The sequence below is a fragment of the Sarcophilus harrisii genome, chromosome 2 (genome assembly GCF_902635505.1).
Source record: "Sarcophilus harrisii chromosome 2, mSarHar1.11, whole genome shotgun sequence".
Classification (NCBI taxonomy): domain Eukaryota; kingdom Metazoa; phylum Chordata; class Mammalia; order Dasyuromorphia; family Dasyuridae; genus Sarcophilus; species Sarcophilus harrisii.
Window position 1 is genome coordinate 481,363,681 of NC_045427.1, and position 22,657 is coordinate 481,386,337.

General features: G+C 34.6%; 1 protein-coding gene across 16 annotated transcripts in view; it reads right to left on the bottom strand.

Moving 5' to 3' along the window:
* Window positions 1-9,229: 9,229 nt before the first annotated feature.
* The window catches only part of FNBP1 (formin binding protein 1), a 172,921-nt gene continuing 159,493 nt past the window's right edge, over window positions 9,230-22,657 (bottom strand). For 6 of the 16 annotated variants that reach the window (XM_031954821.1, XM_031954817.1, XM_031954824.1 and 3 more), the window contains 5 exons: window positions 21,707-21,816; window positions 19,271-19,403; window positions 17,111-17,232; window positions 15,655-15,794; window positions 11,570-14,267 (listed from right to left, as the gene is read on the bottom strand). In XM_031954821.1, coding sequence (XP_031810681.1) covers window positions 14,089-14,267; window positions 15,655-15,794; window positions 17,111-17,232; window positions 19,271-19,403; window positions 21,707-21,816 — 684 coding nt within the window. In that variant the 3' untranslated portion in view covers window positions 11,570-14,088. Of the gene's footprint in view, window positions 10,898-11,569; window positions 14,268-15,654; window positions 15,795-17,110; window positions 17,233-19,270; window positions 19,404-21,706; window positions 21,817-22,657 lie in introns of those variants that run through there. The other 10 variants (XM_031954827.1, XM_031954826.1, XM_031954825.1 and 7 more) reach the window with 4 other exon arrangements.

A 22,657-nucleotide genomic window follows, 5' to 3' on the forward strand; every position in this document is an offset into this window, starting at 1 on the left:
GGAGGGCAGCCTTTTTCTATGTTCATGGTGCTTCATATTACTAGAGGGGAAATTAAAGCTCTTCCTTGAAAGGGGGTAGATATTTCTTTCCAATAGGATTGGGGTTCTAACCATGACAAATGATTTGGTTTTTTGTGTTTTCAAAAAACTACCATAACCATGGCTTTCTGAAAGCAGGGTACCATTTGGACAAAATGTTGGTGCTGCCTTAAAAAATCTGAATCATTATAAGTTTACTTGACTGTTTTGTTTGCCCTGAAGATTTTTCCCCCCACTTATCCACGGTCAGTTCTCTTTCTATGAGTTTGGGAAGGAGAATAGTGAGATGTGATCAGATAATGAAGCATTAAACAGATAGCAATTTCCTATTTAGCTAGAACTCATGATAGAGCGAGCAGCCAGCAGAAGCCATTTCAGAGTGAGATAAGGAGTTGTGAGAGTCTCTCTTAAATATTTGAAATGATCACTTTTGGAAGTAGGTAATCATATTTCTCAGTCACTGGAATCATCAGAAAGGAGAACTGATTTCTTAGGCAGTGTGACTTCACTTTCATCTTTATATTCCACAGGGAAACTTCTAGTGGTCTCTAGTTTTTAGTACTACATTTTAATAGTGCTATTGTTAACCTTTTCCTCTATCGTAGTTGGCTACCACACAAACTTCTTATGGCCCTTTTAGCTCTGTGGATATATGTGTTGTAACACAATTCCAATCTGGAAGAAAAGTCATACAAAGATTATCAGTAATTTTAAATGTTACGGAATATGTTAGAAATTCTAATTCCCTGGATATGGTTTGGTAAGTGACTTTCTCTTCCTCAAACTATTTATCCTGGACATATGACAATAGTTTCCTTGTTTAGAGAGGTTTTGGAAGACAGTAGTAGTCATGGGTTAGAGTTAATGCCCTTATAATGCACTTAGTATACAGGAAGAAAGGTAAAAATGGTTCCTGCCTTCAAGGAGCTTCCATTAGATAGAAGGTAAATATTAAATAAGTACCCATTATGTGCCAAACTGTGCCAAACCCTGGAGATGCGTAGAGGCAAAAAATCCTGATCCTTCAAGGAGCTTAACATCTAATGAGGGAGACAACATACAACTATATAGTGGCTAAATAGGAAATGGAGGAAAAGCATTAGAATTAAGAGTGGTTAGGAAAGACTTCCTGTGACACAAAGATGGGCTTTTACTTGAAAAGAATGGCGGGGAAGTCTGTAGGTAGAGATGAGAGAGAGTTCTATCCATAGCATCAAGCATTTTCTATGGTAGTCCCCTAAGAGAGATGGAAGTGCATTGTTCATGGAAAAGCCAGAAGACTCCTGTCCCTGGATCTAAGAGCACTGTGGTAGGGAACAAGAAAGGTGGTACTTATCTACCTTTGGTATCACCTGTGAATCTAGAAGCTATAGCACGTCCAGGGACCACATCCCAGTGAACCACCTTAGCAGACTGGCTTCACCAATCTGACGGTGACAAACAGGCCTGAAAACCCGTTAGGGAGTTGGGGAGATGGGCATCAGTCAGTTGCTTTTTACTCATGTCTGATTCTTTGTGACCCTGAGGAGGTTCAAGAATTGGGGGTAAGAGATCCCCTCTGGTCCGTGTCGCAGATTCCTTGTGAAAGAATTCAAACCAAAGTCTGTGGCAAAAAGGGATTTATCTGCACTAAGAAGAAAGCTTTCTTAATGAGCAAAGAATTTTGTTAGGATAATTTTGCAAAGATGGGTTTACATTGAGAAGAAAATATCTTCACCAGTGTGCTAAATTCAGAAAGGCATTTAGCAATGTTTGGGGTTTCAGAGTTTTCTTTTATTAGCCTCCTGAGGTCTGGGGCTTTTTTGATCTTTGGCCCCAAGCTAGAGGCCAGTCTCTGGATGAATCTGAGACTGGTTTTCAATTCAATTCAAAATTGAATGAGATTACTTATCTTGAACGGGTGTGGCCCTTCCTAGAGGCTGGGAAGGTTTGGGAGTCAGGAGCATCCTTCCCCCAAAGGTTCCTTTCCTTTCTGACCCCCACCCCCCACCAAAGATTAAAGGGGACACAATTTACATCAACCCCAATAGGGGTTTTCTTGGCAAAGACACTAGAGTGGCTTGCCATTTCTTTCTACAATTCATAGTGACTTGTCAGGGTCACATGGCTAGCAAGTGTCTGAGGATGGATTTGAACTCAGGAAGTTTGAGTCTTCTAGACCCCCCAGGCCCAGCATTCTACCCACTGCACCACTTAGCAGTCCCAAGCATGGGATGATTTTCCCATCAGAGAACAATTTGTTACAATGGTCATAAGGGACCGAAGCAGGAACTGTGGAGCGCCTAGAGTTTAGTCCAACATTGAAGACTCGTCTGGATTTTTGTCTTGCCCCTGGACTTCAGCCACTCTAAAGGAAAGACTGATAATTGTGCAAGTCAGCCACTTCCACATCCACTGGTTAAGACAGCACCCTCTTAATGGATCCTCTTTGAAAACAAGATGAACAACAGAGAAGAAGATCTGAAAGGTGGAGAGGGCTTTGAAAGCCAAACAATTTTGCATTTGATCTTAGAGGTGACTGATGGGGAGTCATTGGAGGAGGAGAATAGTTTCTAACATGGATGGACCTGTGATGTAGGAAAAAAACTGGTGGCTAATGGAAGCTGAATAGAGGCTGAATGAAAGATGGCCTTGAGTGGCAGAAGGGGAATCAAGGGAGGTAGGCAGGGATCCACCAGGGAGCTATTACCATATGCCATGCCTGGAGGGATGAGAAGAGGGTATTTGAAAGATGCTCCAGTAAGCCACAGGCCTTGGCAACAGATTGGCTGTCATGAGAGAAAGGAGCCAAGACTCCAAGATTGAGAGCCTAAGGACTGGAGAGAGAATGTTGCCTCAGAGAAATAGGAAAGGTAGGATGGAGGAGGGAGGATTCAGAGGAAGAGATTTCTGTTGTGAACATGTTAAGATGTCTACTGGACACTCAGTTGGAGATGTGAGATTGGAAATCAGAAGAAAGGTTGGGGCAGAAAAGGTACACGTGAGAATCATCGACATAGAGTCATAAATCCATGGGAGCTGATAAGCACACCAAATGAAAGAAATGAAAGTCTCAGAACAGAACCTGAGGGAAATCTCTCTGATGAGAAGCCAGCAACAGATCTAGAAGAGAGCTCCTAGATAGGCAGGAGGAGAACCAAGACATTGTAGTCCTGGAAACCTAGAGAGAAGAGATTATCAAGGAGATAGAGAGCCATAGAAGTAATGGAGAATGTGGACAAATGAGGCACAGGGCCCTTGGAGAAAGGGGCCTAGACCAATAAAGTCCTCAGGCCTAAAGTAGATAGGGGTGACAGCTAGAAGAAGGGTATAGAGTATTGGTCAGGTGGGGGAGGGAGTTTGTGAAGAGATTTAAATAAGGGAAGATAAATTATTTGAACTTTGAAACAACCCTAGGTGGGACTTCTATATAGCAATTGTCTTAGCACTTTCAGAATAATGGAAAGCCAAAAAACTTGCCAGCTTTTATATGAAATCCCAGTTTCTGTTTTAAATTTTCAAAGGAAAAAAAAAGAGTTCTCTGTTGGGAAGCTGCTATTCCTGTGTTTAAAAAAAAAAAAAAAATGGGAGCCTCAGAAAGCAAATAAAAAAACAAAGCTTTTTGTTTGTTTACCCACCAAACTGGGTTGAAGGCAATAAATGCTAAAAACTGAAAACAATCCAGAAATACAAATTAGTGTCAGCAAAGAAGCATCCTAGAAAGCCAAGCTATTATTTTCTAAATGAATACATACCCAGAACTTCACCAAACCTATTTGGGCTCCTGCTACTTAACAGTATTACAAAATTCCAACTAACACTTTTGGAGAAGCCAAAAATTCTCTTGTAAATCAGTCATATTAAAGGTACAGCCCCTCTCCAGTTGCCCTGAATAAATGTAAAGTACCACTCTAATTCTAATGATAAAATTGCATCATAAAAGGGATGTGCAAGTTCCATTGACTGGACTTTTTCTTGTGGATGGAGAGGAAAAATAAATGTCAAACACAAGTTTCCCTCTCTTTCAGACAGAATTTTACAAAGCTCTCCCTCAGAATCCTAGCCTCTTTTGACTCTGCAGTGACCTACACATTTGAGAAACTGGTGGAAGACAGTCACAGAAGGCAATATCCCAGCATTCCCTTCTCCAGTCTTCCACATTCTCAATGCTTAGAACAAAAGAATCCAGTACAGTCGGCAAATCTCTAATCAATTGCATCTTTAGAGGCTAGGAAAGGTCCTAGATGATTTGTGGGAAAGCTTTATTATCATATTCATATTTCATTATGTTTATGAATACTGTTAATGTTATTTATTGTGGGGAATATTTATTCACCATGCCTTTGGAACAAAGAAATATATCAATTCATTACCAGAAATATATACATTCATTACCAAAATTACCGTGACTACTAGAAATGCTCTATTTCTTGGGCAAGAATCAATGGTTCTTCCAAGGCAATCCCAAAAAACTTTGGATAGAAAATGCCAACTGCATCCGGAAAAAAAGAACTATGGAGATTGAATGTAAATCAACATATGGCTATGTTTCACTTCTTCTTTCTGTGGTTTTTTCCTTTTATCCTGCGATTTTTCCCTTTTGTTCTGATTTTTCTCTCCCAACATGATTCATAAAGAAATGTGTATTTTATAATTTACATGTATAATCAGAAAAAAACAAAAAAATAATAAAAATAAAATTATGCAAAGCTCCTTAACAAAAGTCAATAGTTCTGTTCATCATAAACATATGACAGATATATATGGCCTCAGAGAAAAAGGAACTAATTAAGTAATTCCATTTGTTTTTTCTTTTTTTGGTTTTCAGTGTGAATTCAGTGAGCCTAGACAACACAAGAATGGCATGATCCAAAAGATAGAACATATTTGTAGGGGATGGAAAAGGTTGTAGCTAGCTAAAATTAATAGGGAAAATATAGGTTAGTGGAATGGAATCATCTAAATCAAAATATGAACACAATGGCCGCTGAAGGCTAGTCTTGATTCTTTACCACCAAAGACAACAGTTGCTGCTTCCTATTTTCAATTTTGATTCTCTTCACAGAAACTTCCTACCACAGACTCCAAGTACTAACATGTCAACTCTAAGAGCCCCAAGTTGGTTCTTCTTAGGCCTCCATTGAGGACCATTTGTTTTTAGATTCTTCTTTAAATAAGCAAACTAAAACCTTTATTAACATATTGTGTATATAAGCCATGACTCACTATAGGTCATCCCACTCTCTCCTGTTCATTCCCTTACAGTAGGGTTCTGAACCTTTGTGAAGATCACTCTTTGAAAAAATGACAGATGTAACACTGAAAGTGAAACCCTGAAAGAGGAAGAGCAGAACAAGTGCATATAATTGGGAAAATGACCACATAGGCTCCACTCCCCTTCCCATTGGGAATTGAAGAAAATCCTGCTGGAGGCAGATAGTGTAGTAGCAAGGAATTAGGACAAGATAAGAATGCGTTACAGATGTATCTAGATTTTGAACTCTGGTTGAAAATTCCAACTTTTATTTTCCAAGTCAAATTTGCACCAAACCTTGAATAGAAGGAGATTGAGTGACATCACTGCTTGGCACCCAGAAAGGAATGTTACTGTTCAACTACATGTAAGACTAGACAGTTCTATCCACTAATCAGTCCCAAGGACACACTTACAGAAATATCTACTGCATTATAAAACCTCCAGTTATTGAGGAGAAAGGTGAATAACTTGAGGAGTACAGGTGAAAAGAAGAAACATTGACTTGTTTTAATCAACTATTTTTATTATAAGGGAAGGTTCTAATGGAGGGAGTCATTGGGAAGTGATTTGTATTGAGAAACCATGTAAAAAAGAAAACAAGAAATCTGTGATTTTAAGTCTATAGTGTTATTGGTATTACAAAGGAACCTATGCTTATTTTTTACCATGAGGATCAAGGCAGTCACATGACATTTAGACACATATTTTACCTAATGAGCCCAGCAAGTTAACAGGTTATTTTATACACACATACACACACAGCTGAGAAACAGTTCTTAAGACCTGACCCAGATGAATTCAGCCTAAGGTTAAAGAGGCTGTAAATTGACTCAAGTCTAAAAATCGTTTTTCTGGAGCATCAAATCCTTGCAATCCTTGCAAGTTACCTTTGGCTGGGCACTGAAGGAAATAATGTTTAGGTAAAATAATATTGGATCAAGTAGTCCACATGAAAACATTTATTCTTTTTAAAAAGGAATTCTCTTGCTTTGGAAGTTCTTCTAGAAAACGTTTCCCATAGAAGACAGAGGATTTTGAGAAAGCACATGTAAGTTTTCTTTCTAAATTAAACCCAGTTTTATTTATCTTTTCAACATAGGATTAACTTAAGATATTTAAATATCTACCTTTAAGTAATGTCAACTCTTAATTATTTGAAGACTAGTTGACTAAATATTTTGCAAATCATCAAGCCACTTACAATCCTTCCTTCTGGCTAGACAGTCCCCTATTGATTACACCAGAAAGGCAGGCAAAAATTTTATTTGTAAGGAAATCTGATTGTTTACTATTAAGAAATTAATGCTTCCAGTAGCTTAGGGCATTCAATATAGATTTTGCTTACTTGTATTCTTACTTTCTATCCAGTTGGCACTTAAGAGTTAGCTTTGGCACTTCTCTGTTTTCTCTATATTCAAGAACATTTAAATGATCAAACATTAGGATTTTTAAGACATAGTTCTAGTTAACCATTTAGTGAATGGAGACAGATAGTTATAAATTATCAATTTCTTTTAACTTCAAAGAAATGTCTAAACAAATAATCTGAAGTAGATTATATAGCCTGTCAAAAGCACTCACTTTCAAAAGCACCCATTCCCTACTGCATAATTGCATCCAACCTATGAAGGACTTTATTGTCATGTCTGACTCTTCATGACCCCGCTTGGGATTTTCTTGGCAAAAAGAATGAAATAGTTTGTCATTTCTTTCTCCAGCTCATTTTACAGATAAGGAAAATTAAAGTAAACAGGGATAGGTGATTTGCTCAGTTTAATAAGAGTCTGAGGCTGGATTTGAAATCAGGAAGATGAGTATTCTTGATTTCAGGTCGAGTACTCTATCCATTCATTATATACTGTCTGGACAAGATTATTATGAATCAAAACCAACAAAGAATCTCAAAAATGTTAGAAATTCATGCCCACTTAGGGATAGTTTTTTAAAAGAGGTAGCTAAATTTATATCTAATTGCATCATTGAAGTATATCAAATCATCTGAACAAGTAAGCCTTCAGACTTGCAAATCAGTCTTCATCCCACAATTAGTTTTAACTTTTTTAAGCAAGCAAATTGGAAGATAACAGAATGTTAAGAAATCTTTGAGATTAGCTGATCTAACACCTGCCAGACTCATTTTACATGGGATGAGAACCTCGGTCTCCAGACTTCTACTCTTCTACTCCATTGCTCTTTGCATTACAATACACCATACCTTAATGTTATCTTTGTATTTGAATTTCCTAAGATAAAAACAGTTACATGAAAGTACACTAGAAGTTATATTTTTTATTTAATATTTAGACAATTTCATATAGTTACAAGAACAATGTTTGCCTTCATTTGGTTGAACTCCATCTCCAAAAACAAATGGGGAATGCCAGAACCCTTCCAATGGCAATGAATTACAACAGATATTCTACCAAGAGCTTAACCCACACTAAGCAAATTTTTATCTCCTCCCTCCTTTTCTTTTTTTCTTTGTCTCTCTCTCTCTCTCTCTCTCTCTCTCTCTCTCTCTCTCTCTCTCTCTCTCTCTCTCTCTCTCTCTCTCTCTCTCTCTCTCTCTCTCTCTCTCTCTCTCTCCCCCACACACCCACACACCCACACACACAAATCACACAAATTTAAAAGTGCTCAATATAGTAAGATAGAACTTGGCATATTAAAATAAAATTTGACAATATAAACAGGAGAGATAGTCAATAAGAAGCAAAAACCCAAAATACAATATATGGAAAAATACTCTGAAGTTAACACAATTTTTATATTTTTTCAGTAATTATGTTTTTTTTATTCTCTATTTACAGATGTTACAGAAACTCAGTTAATTAAACTAATTAAGTAACTGCTGGTGGGGCGGTGGCAAATCTCATTCACTTTAGAGATGGGAAGGGTCACAACATGTTACCAGGTGAAATCGGTAAAAATTTAAAGGTGAGTCCCATCACAGCAATTAATGCCTTTTCAATTTTTCTTCAGCATATCTTGAGGAGGGATCCATTTTAGATTTTGCCTTTTGGGAAATGACTTTGCTTTGTCAACACTTAGGGTTAGTTCTCTTTAAAATTAAAATCTAAAATGACATCACAACCTTCAAGTAGTGATAGGAGGTATCAAGAAAAGAAAGAAACACTTAAGAGATTCTGAGCTTTTATCTGTGAACTATTTTATAACATTTTCACTGTTGTCATCAGAAATTTTTTCCCACTGAGCCTCACTGGTACCCTCAAGCTAATAGTCTTTCCAACATCATTATTTAGCAACTCTGACATTGCAATAAGTTAATTGCCTGTAAAGGCTAATGATTTGTTGTCCATCTACAACCAATGGAAAATTAAACATTTTCCATTCTTGCTTGGACACAGATGACATGGGAATGCAACAGTGTATCAGACATTAAAAGAATACATTATAGAATAATTAATAGATACACATGGAATTACCCCAGTCCAAGGTTCTGACATCTCAAAAGCAAAATTTGTTTATTTGGAGGATAAAGTATAGAATGGTCCTTTTTTGGTGATATTTGTAATTAGCAGTCTCAACTTCTGAAGGGCAAAGCAGGCAATAATGAATAATTCCAATGACCTCAGGACAACGACTTCTGCAAGATTTTGGAGATGAGTTACTTTTTTTTAATAATATGTTTCTAACTTCAGTTTTATTAACTCAAACCAATCCTCTTCCTTGAAGCATGATGGACATTGAAGAATTCCTTCAAACCAACTATTGCATCAATTTCTCATTGAAGTAACCATAGAAACAAAGCTCTTCCACCTATGGAATGACATTTGAACAACACAGAGAGTTCAGTGGGGTTTTCCAAGCTCCTGAACTTAAGTCAAGAGGGAAGAAGGCTTTCTTTTTAGTTACTGTCTTCCTCTTTCCTCCTAAAGACAGTATTAGTTTAAAGGGTTTCAGCCAGGAATGGGACTTGCTTTTGAAGTCATGATATATGCAGCAAGCCCCCTTTCTCACCTTTTTTTTTCAATTATTGATTTGAATAATTTCCAAATTTTGATATACTGAACCATTCAACAAACCCAGCCCTAAACATCCCTCTGAGACATTTCTGCACTTGTCTCTTCTGAGTTGGACATAAATTTTAAAGTCTGATTCTCAAAGAAGGAATAACAATGTTTACAAAGCAATTTTCTGGTTACTAGGAACCAAACTGAAACTTCACTAAACAGTTACTAATGCCCATCTTAAAACAAAAATATCAAGTTTTATTCTAACTCACAGCTTTCATAATTGACCTTAACCATTCTTGGATTGGTGAAATTTATGCTAAATAATGTTTGAAAAGAGTTTTCCTTGTTTAAAAAAATGGCTTATCTGAGACCAGGATAGCCACATTGATATAATCTCAGTATTAATTAAAGATTCAAGTGGTAAAGGAATTCTATTTCAAAAACCAAACTATACTTTGGATCAAATAATGTTAAAATTTGGAAATGATATAAATGTTTTCTGATTCTGGTCACAGGATTACTTAGGGGGAAAAATGTCTATAAGACAATCACTTTAAAGTCATTTGATGTGACAAACGATGATGTATCTCTTTGAGGTCCTGGAAAAACAACGTCAAACAGTTTTTGTGTTCCAATTTGACAGTGCATAGGTGAGGTACTCATGCTCGAATTATCTGTGCCCAGACACAGGTTCAAGCTACTATTACTAACAAACAGGTAGATTACTAAAGGAAAGACAGGCTTCAAAGCCCTTCAAACTTCATGGATGGTACAGGCAGGGGAGCAGGGCCAGCATGCAGACTGGAATGAGATTTAAAACTGGATCTTTGGAAGACACTGAAGACAGAATCGCTAACTCAAACATTTGCTGGTGCATGCAGAGACGTATATATGGTTGAGTAAGACTTAGGAGGAGTAGGGGGTGGGGAGGAGAGAAGCAAGTAAACAGTCATAGCTATCAGGCTGGATTCTGAAAAAGTGGATGTTTGGTGTGACAGTAGAGTCAGCTATCAAAAAGCCCTAATGAATACACATGGCCTTTTGGAAAGGAAGAATTATTTATTGTTGATTGCTACCGTACTCAATACATTTTTAAAAATCTGAGCACTCTGTCTAGCTAACGCATATCTGGATCTCTAGTTGTAGATTCCCTTAGTCTTCTCATGAGACTAGTTGTAAAATAATCACAAAAGGCACGTTGTGAAATTGAGATGGGCCAGGTCACACATTCAAGCCAACTGAGAGCTAGGGAGCAATTAATAAAGGCCATAGGGCACTTCTCTGGGAATTTCTAGTTTTGTGTTGCAAGGAGAAGACCTCCCAAAACCATGAACGTTTAATTGAATTGGAAATTAAAGAGCAGGTCTGTCAAAATAACTCCCTGAAAAGGAAGCCCATCCAACAGAACCAAAGATAAGGTCTACGTTTTAGTCTGAGCCACAAAGAACATGCTGTAAGAAAAGAGCAAGCATCTGAGTAATGTGGGGATGTCATTTCAGATTGAGATTTCAAGTGTTAACTCCAGACCAGCTCAAGAAGTCTTTGCACACGACCCGTTTGAGTGGCCTGTGGAAACAAGCAGACTGTTTTTCCTCCTGTGAAAGCTCACTCGAGGCTCTTGCACCAGCACAGCACTTTTAGGAATCTACAACACAAAAACAAACAAAAACTGTGCGTTAGCAAGGAAGGCAGTAAATGAGCAGTGGGCATATTGCTCTAGGTTGCAAATGTCCCACCAGGCAAATGGCAAAAGGGAAGTATAGCAGTCAGAAATATCTAGAACAGTCAGTATCAAGGTAATATCCATGGGATAAGTAACTTTCACTGTTTTGTTATAGAAAACTTTTCCAACCTAGATTGAGAAAGATTATCTCCTGAAAGATTAAAAAAATTTTATCTGAATGACTATTTCCCATAATTTTAGTCACTTATGAAAGAAAAGCAATATTTTGTTGATAGGGAAAAAAGTAGTTCAATTTCCTTTCCTTAGTTGCAATTCTGCTCTTTTTTTATTGTGGGAATAACAAAATCTTTGTTTTAGTAACAAGGTAAACAGAGCTCAGTGTATATCAGGCAGGAAACAGTGAAAGTTCTTCATCTTGAGGAGTGCAGAAAAGCAGCAAGAAAAAGAAACGCAGACTTTCTAAGCCCATAAATACATATATGGTAAAGAAGAATGAAAAAGTTACCATGGATGTGAGGGAGGCCAGATTTTTATATGCATTTGGACAGAAAATGCCCCACTGCTAAAGGTAAAAAGATTGTACTATAGGAAATAATTGGCTCAGAAGGGTGAAAAATCATTTAAAATACATAATCATGAGAAAATATAATGTTTATTAGAAGCAAATATAAAGACAGAGCTAGAAGGTAATACCAGACAAAGAGTTTTTCTTTTAGAATAGGAGTAGAGAGAAACAATCACATTGGCTACATTCAAACATAACTTACTCAGAATCAAAGTGTCTCTAATAAAGTCAAGTCTGGAACAGCCAGCAGGGACCCTAGCTACGAGTGTAACAGTCCTTGTGGCTTAACCAGCACTTATAAAAACAAAAGGATTATTAGGCAGCAGAATAAAATAACCAATAAAACAAACATTCATATTAAAAAAAAAAAACCAAAAGGTTAAAAACAAGTCAAATTCAAGTAATTCTTTAGTTTTTAAATCGCAATATATACAAATGTCTTCTATGTGAAATTACTGACATTTAACAGAAAGACAATTTTAAAAATCCTTTACACAATCCAATTGCCCAAAAGTTAGCTATAATATTTTAAATATTTTGGCAAGCATTAAATAATTAGCTACATTGTAAAAAAAAAAAAAAAAGTGCACTGGCATCAATAAAAATATAACCACTACTCTTAGATTATGGACATGGGGAAGCAGCAGTTGTTCCTCAATGGATCAGTATTACAGAACTATTGGCTGAGGTATGAGATTTATAAACCAGGTAGTAGGCAGAAGGAAAGGATCCCACAGAAAGCATGAATAACTTTGAGAGTTTATGGAAGCAGAACTTTATAGGCAAAATTTGTTTTTGTTTTTTTGGTACATTTCAACACAAGAATATTTCTGACAAAAGAAAGTTCAGCCTATTCAAGATAACAGCAATTCCAGACAGAATGTATCCTTCTAAGAAATGGTTTCATTTAGGGAAGTTTAAAACATTGAAATTTTCTTAGGGTTCTGCACATAAAACAAAGTAGATTCCATATGAAATCTTTTTGAATCACCTTGTGGAATATGAGTAATAGCTATTGTCAGATTACATAACAATGGTACAAAAAACTCATGTTAATGAGATTCAGTGGATCACTTAAATATTTCATACAATGAAATAATAAAAACTAACAAAATATTCTCACTAAGCTGTCAATGTTATATATATTCTATTGTTCTCAGAAATCCATTATAAAAATACTCACAATGAGGCTATGGAAATTAAAGGCATCCTCTTTACAAATCTATTGATATGTTTTCTGAATCAATGTGTACAATTATTTTTTGAAAACATGGCATTTAAGTTTTTAAAACTATGTATTATGAATAATAAAATGGTTTCATCTACTTTATATTTTTTCAGCATTTATTATGTTGCCTTCAAATGGGGGAAAAAAAACAATATTTGAGTAATGGACAAATAAATATTTCCTTTTATCCTGGAATTTCTCAATGCAAAATTGTACTGAAGCTTAAAGTTAGCATTCACAGATATTAAGTAAAATGGGGAAATATTTTTGACAATTTAAAAAAACCTGTGAATTAAGGGCCGCTGTATTTTCTTTTTATAATTTGAATAAAACTTTAATAATGCAATTTAAAATGCTTGGAATCAAAATGGGCTGCCTATCAAGAATGGGATAAAAGGGAAAAAATCTCTAAAAAATTAACTAAAACATTATTTGCTGGCTTCAAAATAATGATCCAACTTTGGGGTATTGGCTTAGTTAAATAGATTTGATTTAATAAAAAAATACATAAGGGTAAAATTAGATTAAATGAAAGCAGTTTTTGAATCTTGGATATGGTTTTAAAGCATATGAAATATGTAAACCCAAATCACTAATGGCTGGAAAGATTCTGATAACACATAAAACCAAGGGCTTAAGTAAAATGGGTAAATAAAACTAGATAATTTCTAAGGTTCCTTCAATCTCTAACGTCCTATGGTTTGTTGATTCTAATTCACATCATTTTCCTAGGCTTAAGTAACATAACATGCATTAATATCTTCTTTCTTCCAATCAGCTTTGTAAAAGAGCTTTATTTTGTAAAATGAACCCATATAGGCAAAATACTTATGTTTCTTAACAAATTTTTTAAAATGAGAACTTTCTTGACTGTGTAGGCAGAAGATAAGCATATAATTTTCAAGTTCAATTTTTTAAAATCTAAGTCTTTTGATAAATTGGTGAAAAAGAAAACAAAGGATCTCTAACTTGCTCCCAAATTATCAACTATCAGTGCTTCTTATTAGGTATAACTAAGAACTGGGCTTGAGTCAGATATGATAACAATGAAATACTTTGATAGAAGCTAGATTAAAACTTTCTTGTTATCTAGAGACACTATAAAAATAATTGATATTTATATCTCAAATGAGAATATATGCATATATTGGCAGTTAACTGAGCTCTCCATATGGGCATTTTATCTTAGTAAGAGAAACTTACTATTAAAATAATCAACGAAAAGTCAGTTATACAATGCATTAAATTTACTATGTAACTGTGAAAAAATGCACAGAAGAGAAGTTTATCCAGTTCTTAAAGAAGTTCTAATTGAAACAGTTACAGAGAAACTGCCAACTAAAATTTTTTTTAATGCTATTAAATGTAAGTCATAGCACCTTTGGCATTTTTGTCCAAATAGACTTCAACGTACGAAGTTGGGACATAACCTTCTTCATCTTCATTTCTGCGAATTCGTGTCCAGCCATCACCTTTGTCCTCCTCTATGACATATAATATTTCTCCTTCAGCTATTGAAATTGTTCCTTCATTCTGACCTGCAAAATTAATGGCACAGTAGTTAAGCTTCTTAGTCAAAGTAATCTCAGCTACTTGGGTATTTCATTGGTAAAGATTCCGACGCTAACATCTGAGCACCTTCTTGCCCTTTGTTCTCCATAACTTGTTGGCACAACTCTGTGCTGTTTCCCCCCACAGTTTCTGTAACATGGCACAGTCCTAATTCTCTTACCAGACTCTTTTCATTCTCTTTCACAGGTTCTGATTTCTCCTTTGCCCCATGGGCTTCTCTTCCCTATCTTATCAACCACATCTTTTCCCAGGGTTTTGAGTCTCTCCTTTAAGTGGCTTATTTCCAAAGTTCTATCTTCAGCTCTGACTTCACACATGAACTCTACTCCATTCTTATCAATTGCTTCATAGACATCTCTAAATGGTTGGCCTGCTAGTGTCTTAAACAGAGTTCATTATTTTTCTTTCCAAATTAGCAACTCCTGATTTCTCCATTTCTGCTAATGGTAATACCTATTTATCTAGGTTTTAACTTTGACTTTTTCCCTCTCTCACTACTCATGGAAATCAGTTACTATAAAATCTTCCTTCTCTATCTTGGTTTAGGTTTTCATCTTCTCCTGCCTTATCCACTTCCTACTAATAGTCTCCTGTGGTAGAAGGGAAGGAGGAATGGATTCAATCAGCAAAGCTCATTTTAAATCTCAGTTCTCTTCTTCCTTACTGCCTCTGCCACCCTGGACATGTCACTGGACCTTGCAGGTTCTATGCATCCTTGTGAACAATTATAAAGTTGCTCTAGATGACCTTCCAGCTTAAAATTTTCAGTGATAATCAGTATAATGACAACCATGTCCACTGTCATGGAGACGATTATGTTTCCTGAGAATGTATGAAGAAGCACATTAGCCACCTCCTGAGAGGAGAGAGACACAAGGCAGGGAAACAGACATGCATTTCTGGACATGGTCAGGTGTAGAACTGTTGGGATTTGTTACAAGAAATTCTCCTTTTTCTTTGGCTCAGTTTTTAATTGAAAGATTGGAGAAAGAGGTAAAATATAATTATGGCCAAAAAAGTGAGCCATTAAAACATTTAAAAAAATAAACAGAAAAAAACATGAGAAAGTTCAAAAGGAAGCAGACAAGCAAAATGTAACAACCATTAAGTGTAGAAATAAGTATGTGTTGTGTGTGTGTGTGTGTGTGTATATATAAACATATATACATATATATTTGAAGCAAATGGTATGAAATGGGAGGTTCAAAGTTTCATAAACAATACTTTTTTGTGTTGAAGAAATGTTCATTTTGGGGAAGTACTTAATTTTTTTGAAGTAAATTTAAAAATTTTTTTTGATTCTGGGTCATATAAAATACAATAATTATAAAGAATGGTAATAGGAAGAGATACCTTCAAATGTATACAGTGCTTTACAGGTTCCTATGGTAGGAAGTGGCTCTTCATCATCAAACTCGTCATCAAAGTCTGTGGCCATCATTTTCAGCTCATTCTCCTGACTTTGTTCCTCTGTATAACTGCCATCTGGGCTGCTCAAGAAAGAAAAATACACAGCAACTATAGCAACTAACTTCAGTGGAGATACTCAGGTAATGTACTCATCAAAAAAGTCCTTGTGATCATTTTATTTATAATTATGAGCATTCCTTTCAGGTGGTTTTAATATCATTCCATTTTAAAATCTAAAATTTCATACATACAACAAATTATTTCAAATTTATTTCAATTTTAAATCTTTTCTTGCTTCTTCCTTCTTTTAAGAATCACCAAGACCTAGGTGACACTGCATCCTTGGCCATCTTTTCCATAATGGTTGTCCTGTCTTGCACACTCTCCAACTCATTGGTCCAAGTGGTATTGAAGGGCAGTAGGACAAAAGACTCTATGCTTCCTTGCTGCCTATTACCACTGGCAAATTCTCGCTCTACTACTATCATTCCCTCAAGGTTCTTGCCATCCAAATGTATTGCCTGGCTCAGATGCCAATAGCCAAAGGCTGCTGGGTGGTGAATGTAATAGAGAGGGCTTATACTCAAGAAGATCTGACTCTAGGTAGTAGACCTAATCCTTATGTTCTAAATCTCAATTCTAAACTCCTAACCCTTACTTAAATGTGTGAATCTAGGCAAATCACTCAAGTTGTTTGCCTCACTTTCTTCAAGTTGACCTCATTTCCACTAGACAGGACTATTCCAATGGACTTGTACTTGGTTTTCCATCTCAAATCTTTTTTCCACTCCAATCTGTCTTCTATACTAAAATGCTGGTAACAACTACCAAAGTGCCTTTTCCTAAAGGTCAGGTCTGACCATGTCATTCTTTGTCCCTAACTCAATATCTAGTATAAACTGTTTGCTACTTTAAGCTCTTACCAACTTAGTTTATTTTCAAAGCTTTCACATCACTATCCTCCACATAATCTACATTCTAGCTATTCTAATCTACTGTTGCTCTTTTATAAAACACTCCAATTTCCCATTCTTGGGCCTTTTCACTGATGAGCCCCATGATGAGAATAACCTAACTCTTCACCTTGGCTTCTTAGAATTTCTTCAAGACTCAATGCAAATGTTACTTTCTACACACTGCCTACCTTTCCCTCTCCCCCAACCCTTATTATCTCCCTTTTTAAGATTATTTAATATCTTTTTATATTTATCTTGAATAGATATCTTTGGGTATATGTTGTTATTTACCCAATAGAAGATAGGCTACTTGTAATAAGGGACTGTTTTGATACTGTAGTAAGCATTTAATTCTTGTAGACTTAACTTGCACTCCATGGTACCCATTGATCCTTTTCAAAAGTTAAAAAGAGAGTAGAAATAGATCTCTACAGGTACTGTACCTCTCCCGGTCTTGTGCACAATTATTGACTGAGGGTGTATTTTGTGCTTCATACATTCCACTCTGTCGTCTAGCCTGTTCCCCACGGACAGGAAGTCTGCCTTCAACTTCAGTGAGCCAGGTCTGGAAATATAAAAGAGCATTTTATATTTTTATATTATTTATATTACAGTATATAAATATATTTGAAATATTCAGAAAAGCAAAACATAGAATCTGAGTTTACTGTGTATTACAGGGTGATTTTCTGAGAAACTATATATTATTGAGCTGCCAAATGCCAAGGGTGATATATGATCTAGTAGCATATGCCTGATTATTGAATCTGACAGAAAATTATTAATAAAGGAATCAATTAATCTGTTTTTAAATTAAATTGTACAAATGTATCCAAAGGCTACTGTACAAACACCCCCAAAACATATTAAAGTTGGAGAAAAAGAGAAAGGAAGAGACCAGTTGATATGTAAGAAAGCATAAAAGAAGATGCAGTGAAACACTTTAATTTTTATTCTTCCCATCTTTACAAGCCAATCTCCCCCCCTCTCCCCATAACTCCATTACACTTCATTTTTAAAGAATCAATGGTAAAAGCAACTTGTTTTTTTTTTTTTTTTTGGCTGAACTCAGGAAACCAAAGTGAAAAAAAGTTACTTTGGAATTCAAATTTAAATGGAAGAAAAAAGCAGAAGAGAGTATGTATATTTGACAAAGAAAAAAATGAATACTGGCACAAATACTTCCAGTTCCAGAAAGACTATTCAGAAATCCTTCGCATTACAGGGTTCTCTAAAATTAATTCTGACTTTCTGTTTTTTTATTTTATTTTTTCAATCTCATCTTTAAAAATATCTGTTATGAGCAGCTAGGTGGCGCAGCGGATAGAGCACCAGCCCTGAATTCAGGAGGACCCGAGTTCAAATCTAATTTTAGACACATAATAATAATTTTTAAAAATAAAAATATCTATTATTTGATTCTATAAATAATCTTGTACAAGCAGTCAGTTAACATTTCCCCCATGTTTCATTTTTAGTTGATAAAAAGGCTTTCCTTAATATGTTTTTACAAACATATACACACAATATATACATATACATATAAGACACCTCTATCCATCTCTCTCTCTCTCCACACACACACACACACACGCCCCTGTATAACATATGTAAAATTATATTGCCTTTGTTCATCTCTTAAGACATTTCTATCATATTCCTTGTATTATATTCTCTTTTTTTATAGACCTTCATAGATCATATTTTCTATTGATGCTTCTCATACATAGAATGCCTTAATTATTTTTTTAAATCTATTTTTAATTTACTGAGCAGAGAATTGTAAATTACTTAGTATTGATTACTGGAATATAGTCATTATTATGAAAATATATAAGATATATCAGGAGATGCTGTCTTCAAGTATGAAATAGAAAATTAAAGAGCTCTTAAAATTTTCTTATAGAATTTTTTTACTCTAGTAAATATATTTATTGTAAGGATTTTTTTTTCTGTTTTCAGTGGTAAAGGCTTGAATGTAGAAAAGAGTAAATGAAAGGGTAACCCCACCACAGGAAGAAATGAAGGTTGTTGAAACATTTTTTAAAATGTATAGTAAATAAACCAAAGGCAAGCCAGAAAGAATGATAGGAAGTAGTACTATTTTGAAAGTTACATGATAAATTTATTATATATTTTAAAAAGAAAAACAAGCTAAATATAACAGTTTTGCAATTTCATGATCGATCCTCTTTTTTGGTTCTGTTATACATAGAGAAATGCTCATTTTATTTGGTGAATGAAAACTTTTAAAACAAAAATAAAATCTATCTATAATTAGTAACACTTCCAAATGATATTACTAAAGAATATCTTAAAAGTGATTCAATTAAAATGGCACATGTTTAAATTTAACTCATGTCCAAAAGATTGCAATGCTCTTTTTTTATCTAGCTAAAAACCTATTCATAACACTAGAGCTGAAAGAAAACTTGAAATTATCTAGTCTAACTACTCAACCTCAAAGTCCAAAACACATCTATCTTGTTTTGGTCAATTAATCTATTTGCATGGTAAGAGAAGCTTAATTATGCTGCTTCCTATAACAATGTTGTTTCAAAATGCTATTTCAATAATACTTTCCCCCTCATTGCCCTCCATACCTCAAATTTCTGGACTTCTAGTCGAAGCTTTTCAATATTCTGTCCAACTTCTATCAACTTGTGGTCCAAACTGCCTGGATCTCCCATTTGTGGATTCTTTATGTAAACATCTTTCATTTTTGTTATGGCATCTCTGCAAGAAATGAACACATACCAAGCAAAGGTAATGTAGCAGTGTATTTGCTTATTCATTCCTTCCTCTACCCATCTAGTGTCTTACTATTATTATTTTTCCAAAAATGTAGCACAAAATAACAGAAGGCAACTTCTATCTAAACATGAAAAATTTAAAGGAATCCTATTATTACTTGAAAATCAAAAACAAAATGTTCATTTTTTATGCCTTGCCATTAAAATTCTAAAGTGGAAAAAAGTAAAAATAAAAATATACATTCCAAATACTTAACAAAACTTCCACTTGGGGCTTATGTATTATGAGCCATTCATGTCAGGAAGAAGCAGAATTCATTGCTCTGGAAAATGTTTTATACCATTCCAATTGTTAAGAATGAAACAAGACTCCGATGGTTAGTGTCAATAACTAGCTGGCAAAAAGAAAACTTTAAACTTCTTAGAAGATCATGTAATATTTTTCATGATCTAAATCATGATTTAGAATAGTACTTATGTAGCTTGGAAGTGAAGAATTCCCTAAAAGCTATCAGTTGTGTTTTTGAGAAAATATACATATGTATATATAATATTATATCTATCTATATTTGTTAATTAGAAAGCACTTTAGGAAGGGTTAAAACTTTTCAGAAGCTACATCAAATGAGTACTAAAAGGAGATAAAGTCAATTTTTATTGAGCTACAAATATGAACTTTAAGCCTTGGGATCAACTTTACTTGATTACTCTTCTCACTAGCAATAACCAATTAAAAAAAAAAAGTACTAAGTTCTATGGCCCAGATATAAGCTCCCACATATTATTCTTTGCTTAGTGTGAGGGAAGATTGAAAACACAAGTAGACAGAAAACAGACATTTCCCCTATGTCAGTACTCTATTGAAGTATTATCATAATTTTTTATTGTATCTAACAATTAATGCCCTAATTTACCCATTACATAATTCAACTATGATCAAACACTAATACAAATTAAAACAAAACATAACAAGTTACTCAACCCCTTTTTCTTTCTAATGCTGGTCATCTTGAAAAATTGAAAAGTAGTAACACTGCTGACTGCAAATCTGACAGACTAAACTGTCCACTGCAAAATAGGTTAACTTTTGAATTAAATATAATTTTAAATACACTTGTTTCTCATTTTAACATTACAAAACCAATGTCTGCAAATAATCTGTTGTATTAAAATTACTCTAAGAGAGAGTAAAATAATTCTCTTATTTTAAACATACACTCAAAAATCTATGCCTAAAATCTAACTTATTTACTAACCTCAGTGAACCTCCAATAGGAAATACTGTTTCAATATCATTCTAAAGGAACTAATCATTCTGCCTGTTGTAAAATAATAAGATTTGTTCTAAATTGCTCAAAATACTCTGGCAAATTCGTAGCAGAAATGAATGAACTGCCACACAGATGAGAACAGAGACAGTGAGAGGGAAACAATTGATAGTGCAGCTTTTCAATCAGATAATTAAAATCATTTTATGATTATCTCATAAAAAGATGAAAGAGAAAGAACAAACAATGCTTCTCATTCCAGGATATATGAGAAAAGCAGCTTGAAATAAAACTGCAGCTAATGGAAGAAAAAAGACTTATTCTTTTGTTTTTGTTCAGGGAATTTGGGTCCACATAGAATCTCTGTGTCCTTCCCAGAAGAAACTGGTGATTGCCAAAGTTGTTACTACAATGATGTTATCAGAATTTCCTATACACCTAAATGATTGGGATGTCTGCATGATGGGATAGTTTATAATTTGTATTATATCAGTTTCCATAAATGAAAAGAAAAGTATAATTTATTCCTATTTAATGTACATAAACAGGCTAATTCCTATTCATACTCAAAGCGTAATTATGCTTCCAGAACCAGAATGATAACCGAAAAAATTATTCAAATTCCTCCTCAAATACATTTAGACAAAGTCTTGTCAAAAAAGTCATTAAACAAGGCTTTTTGTTAACTATATAGATTTTTTCTTTAATCAAAGCTCAGATAAAATACTGGACAGATCTGTAATAAAGCAGTTTGATGGACATATCCATGACTTCTACTTTGTATTATAATGCATGCATGTGGTATTTTAAATTAATTCCACATACACTTATTAATCACCTACTATAGGATGTGCAAGGTACTATGTTTAGGTAACAGGGCAACAAAGACAAAAACAAAAGCACTCACTTGCCTATTACTCCTCACCAAAACTACTGCTATGAAGATTATTTTAAATATTTTCATTTGTCCTTGTTAGTGAAATTAATTTTTTATCGAGAAGTGTTTGATCTATTCTACCTTTGATCCATCTCCTTTTGGATTTCTTTATTTAATTCATCAACTTTCTGCTGCAGTTTTTTTCTTCTTTGTTCTGGTGGAAGATTGCTGAAGTCCTCTGGTCCTGCACCCTAGAGACAGGAAAATGTAAATGAGATACCTAGAAAAGAAACTTAGTAAAAGGAAGAGAAGAGAAAAAAACAAACAAACACCTACAAAGTGATTGGGTTCATAAAAGAAAGTTTCCTTTTCACCTTGAACCTCTGTTAACAAATAAAATCAATGCATGCAACCTATAAATAGTTCAGAAATCATTTCCTATTCTGTTCTACTAATAGCCAAGGGTGCTTTTTGAAAAGAAGGGCTATACTACTACAGAAAAGTATATATTCCAGGAAATAAAATAAAGGATAAAGTTGTTGCTGTCAATGTCTCTTGAGACATACTTAATGGGATACATAGATTTTCACATAAGTACTGACCTCCTTCCTTCACAAAATCTTCCACATATGAAATAGTTATATCTATGATTTTGTCTAATAGAGATAGATAGTAGTCCTTTCTACCTCTTCTAGCAGGACTAAACCTAAAGGGTGGCATAGAGTTCCATATTAATATACTGATAGATAGATCCCTATATATCAATTATAGGTCCAGTTCAGTAATAAAGATTAGGGGTATCAGCCTGGACCTAAGTAATTTCATAAGAAGGTATAAAAATACAATCTAATTCTACTTTCAATAAAGAGTTATCTGTACTTATTGCTCTGGGACTCTCTTCTCTCATTACCTTTATGGTATTGTCAAAGTTCATACTGTGTGCCTTCCACTGCTTCAAGATCAATATCCCAGATTTTTATATCAAACCTCAGCTGTTTCTTATTCTAGCTGAAGATATATACTGGTAGTCTTGAATCTTTCAAAAATAGTTGCTAGCTTTCTTGTGCACATGCTATTTAAAAGTAAAGAATA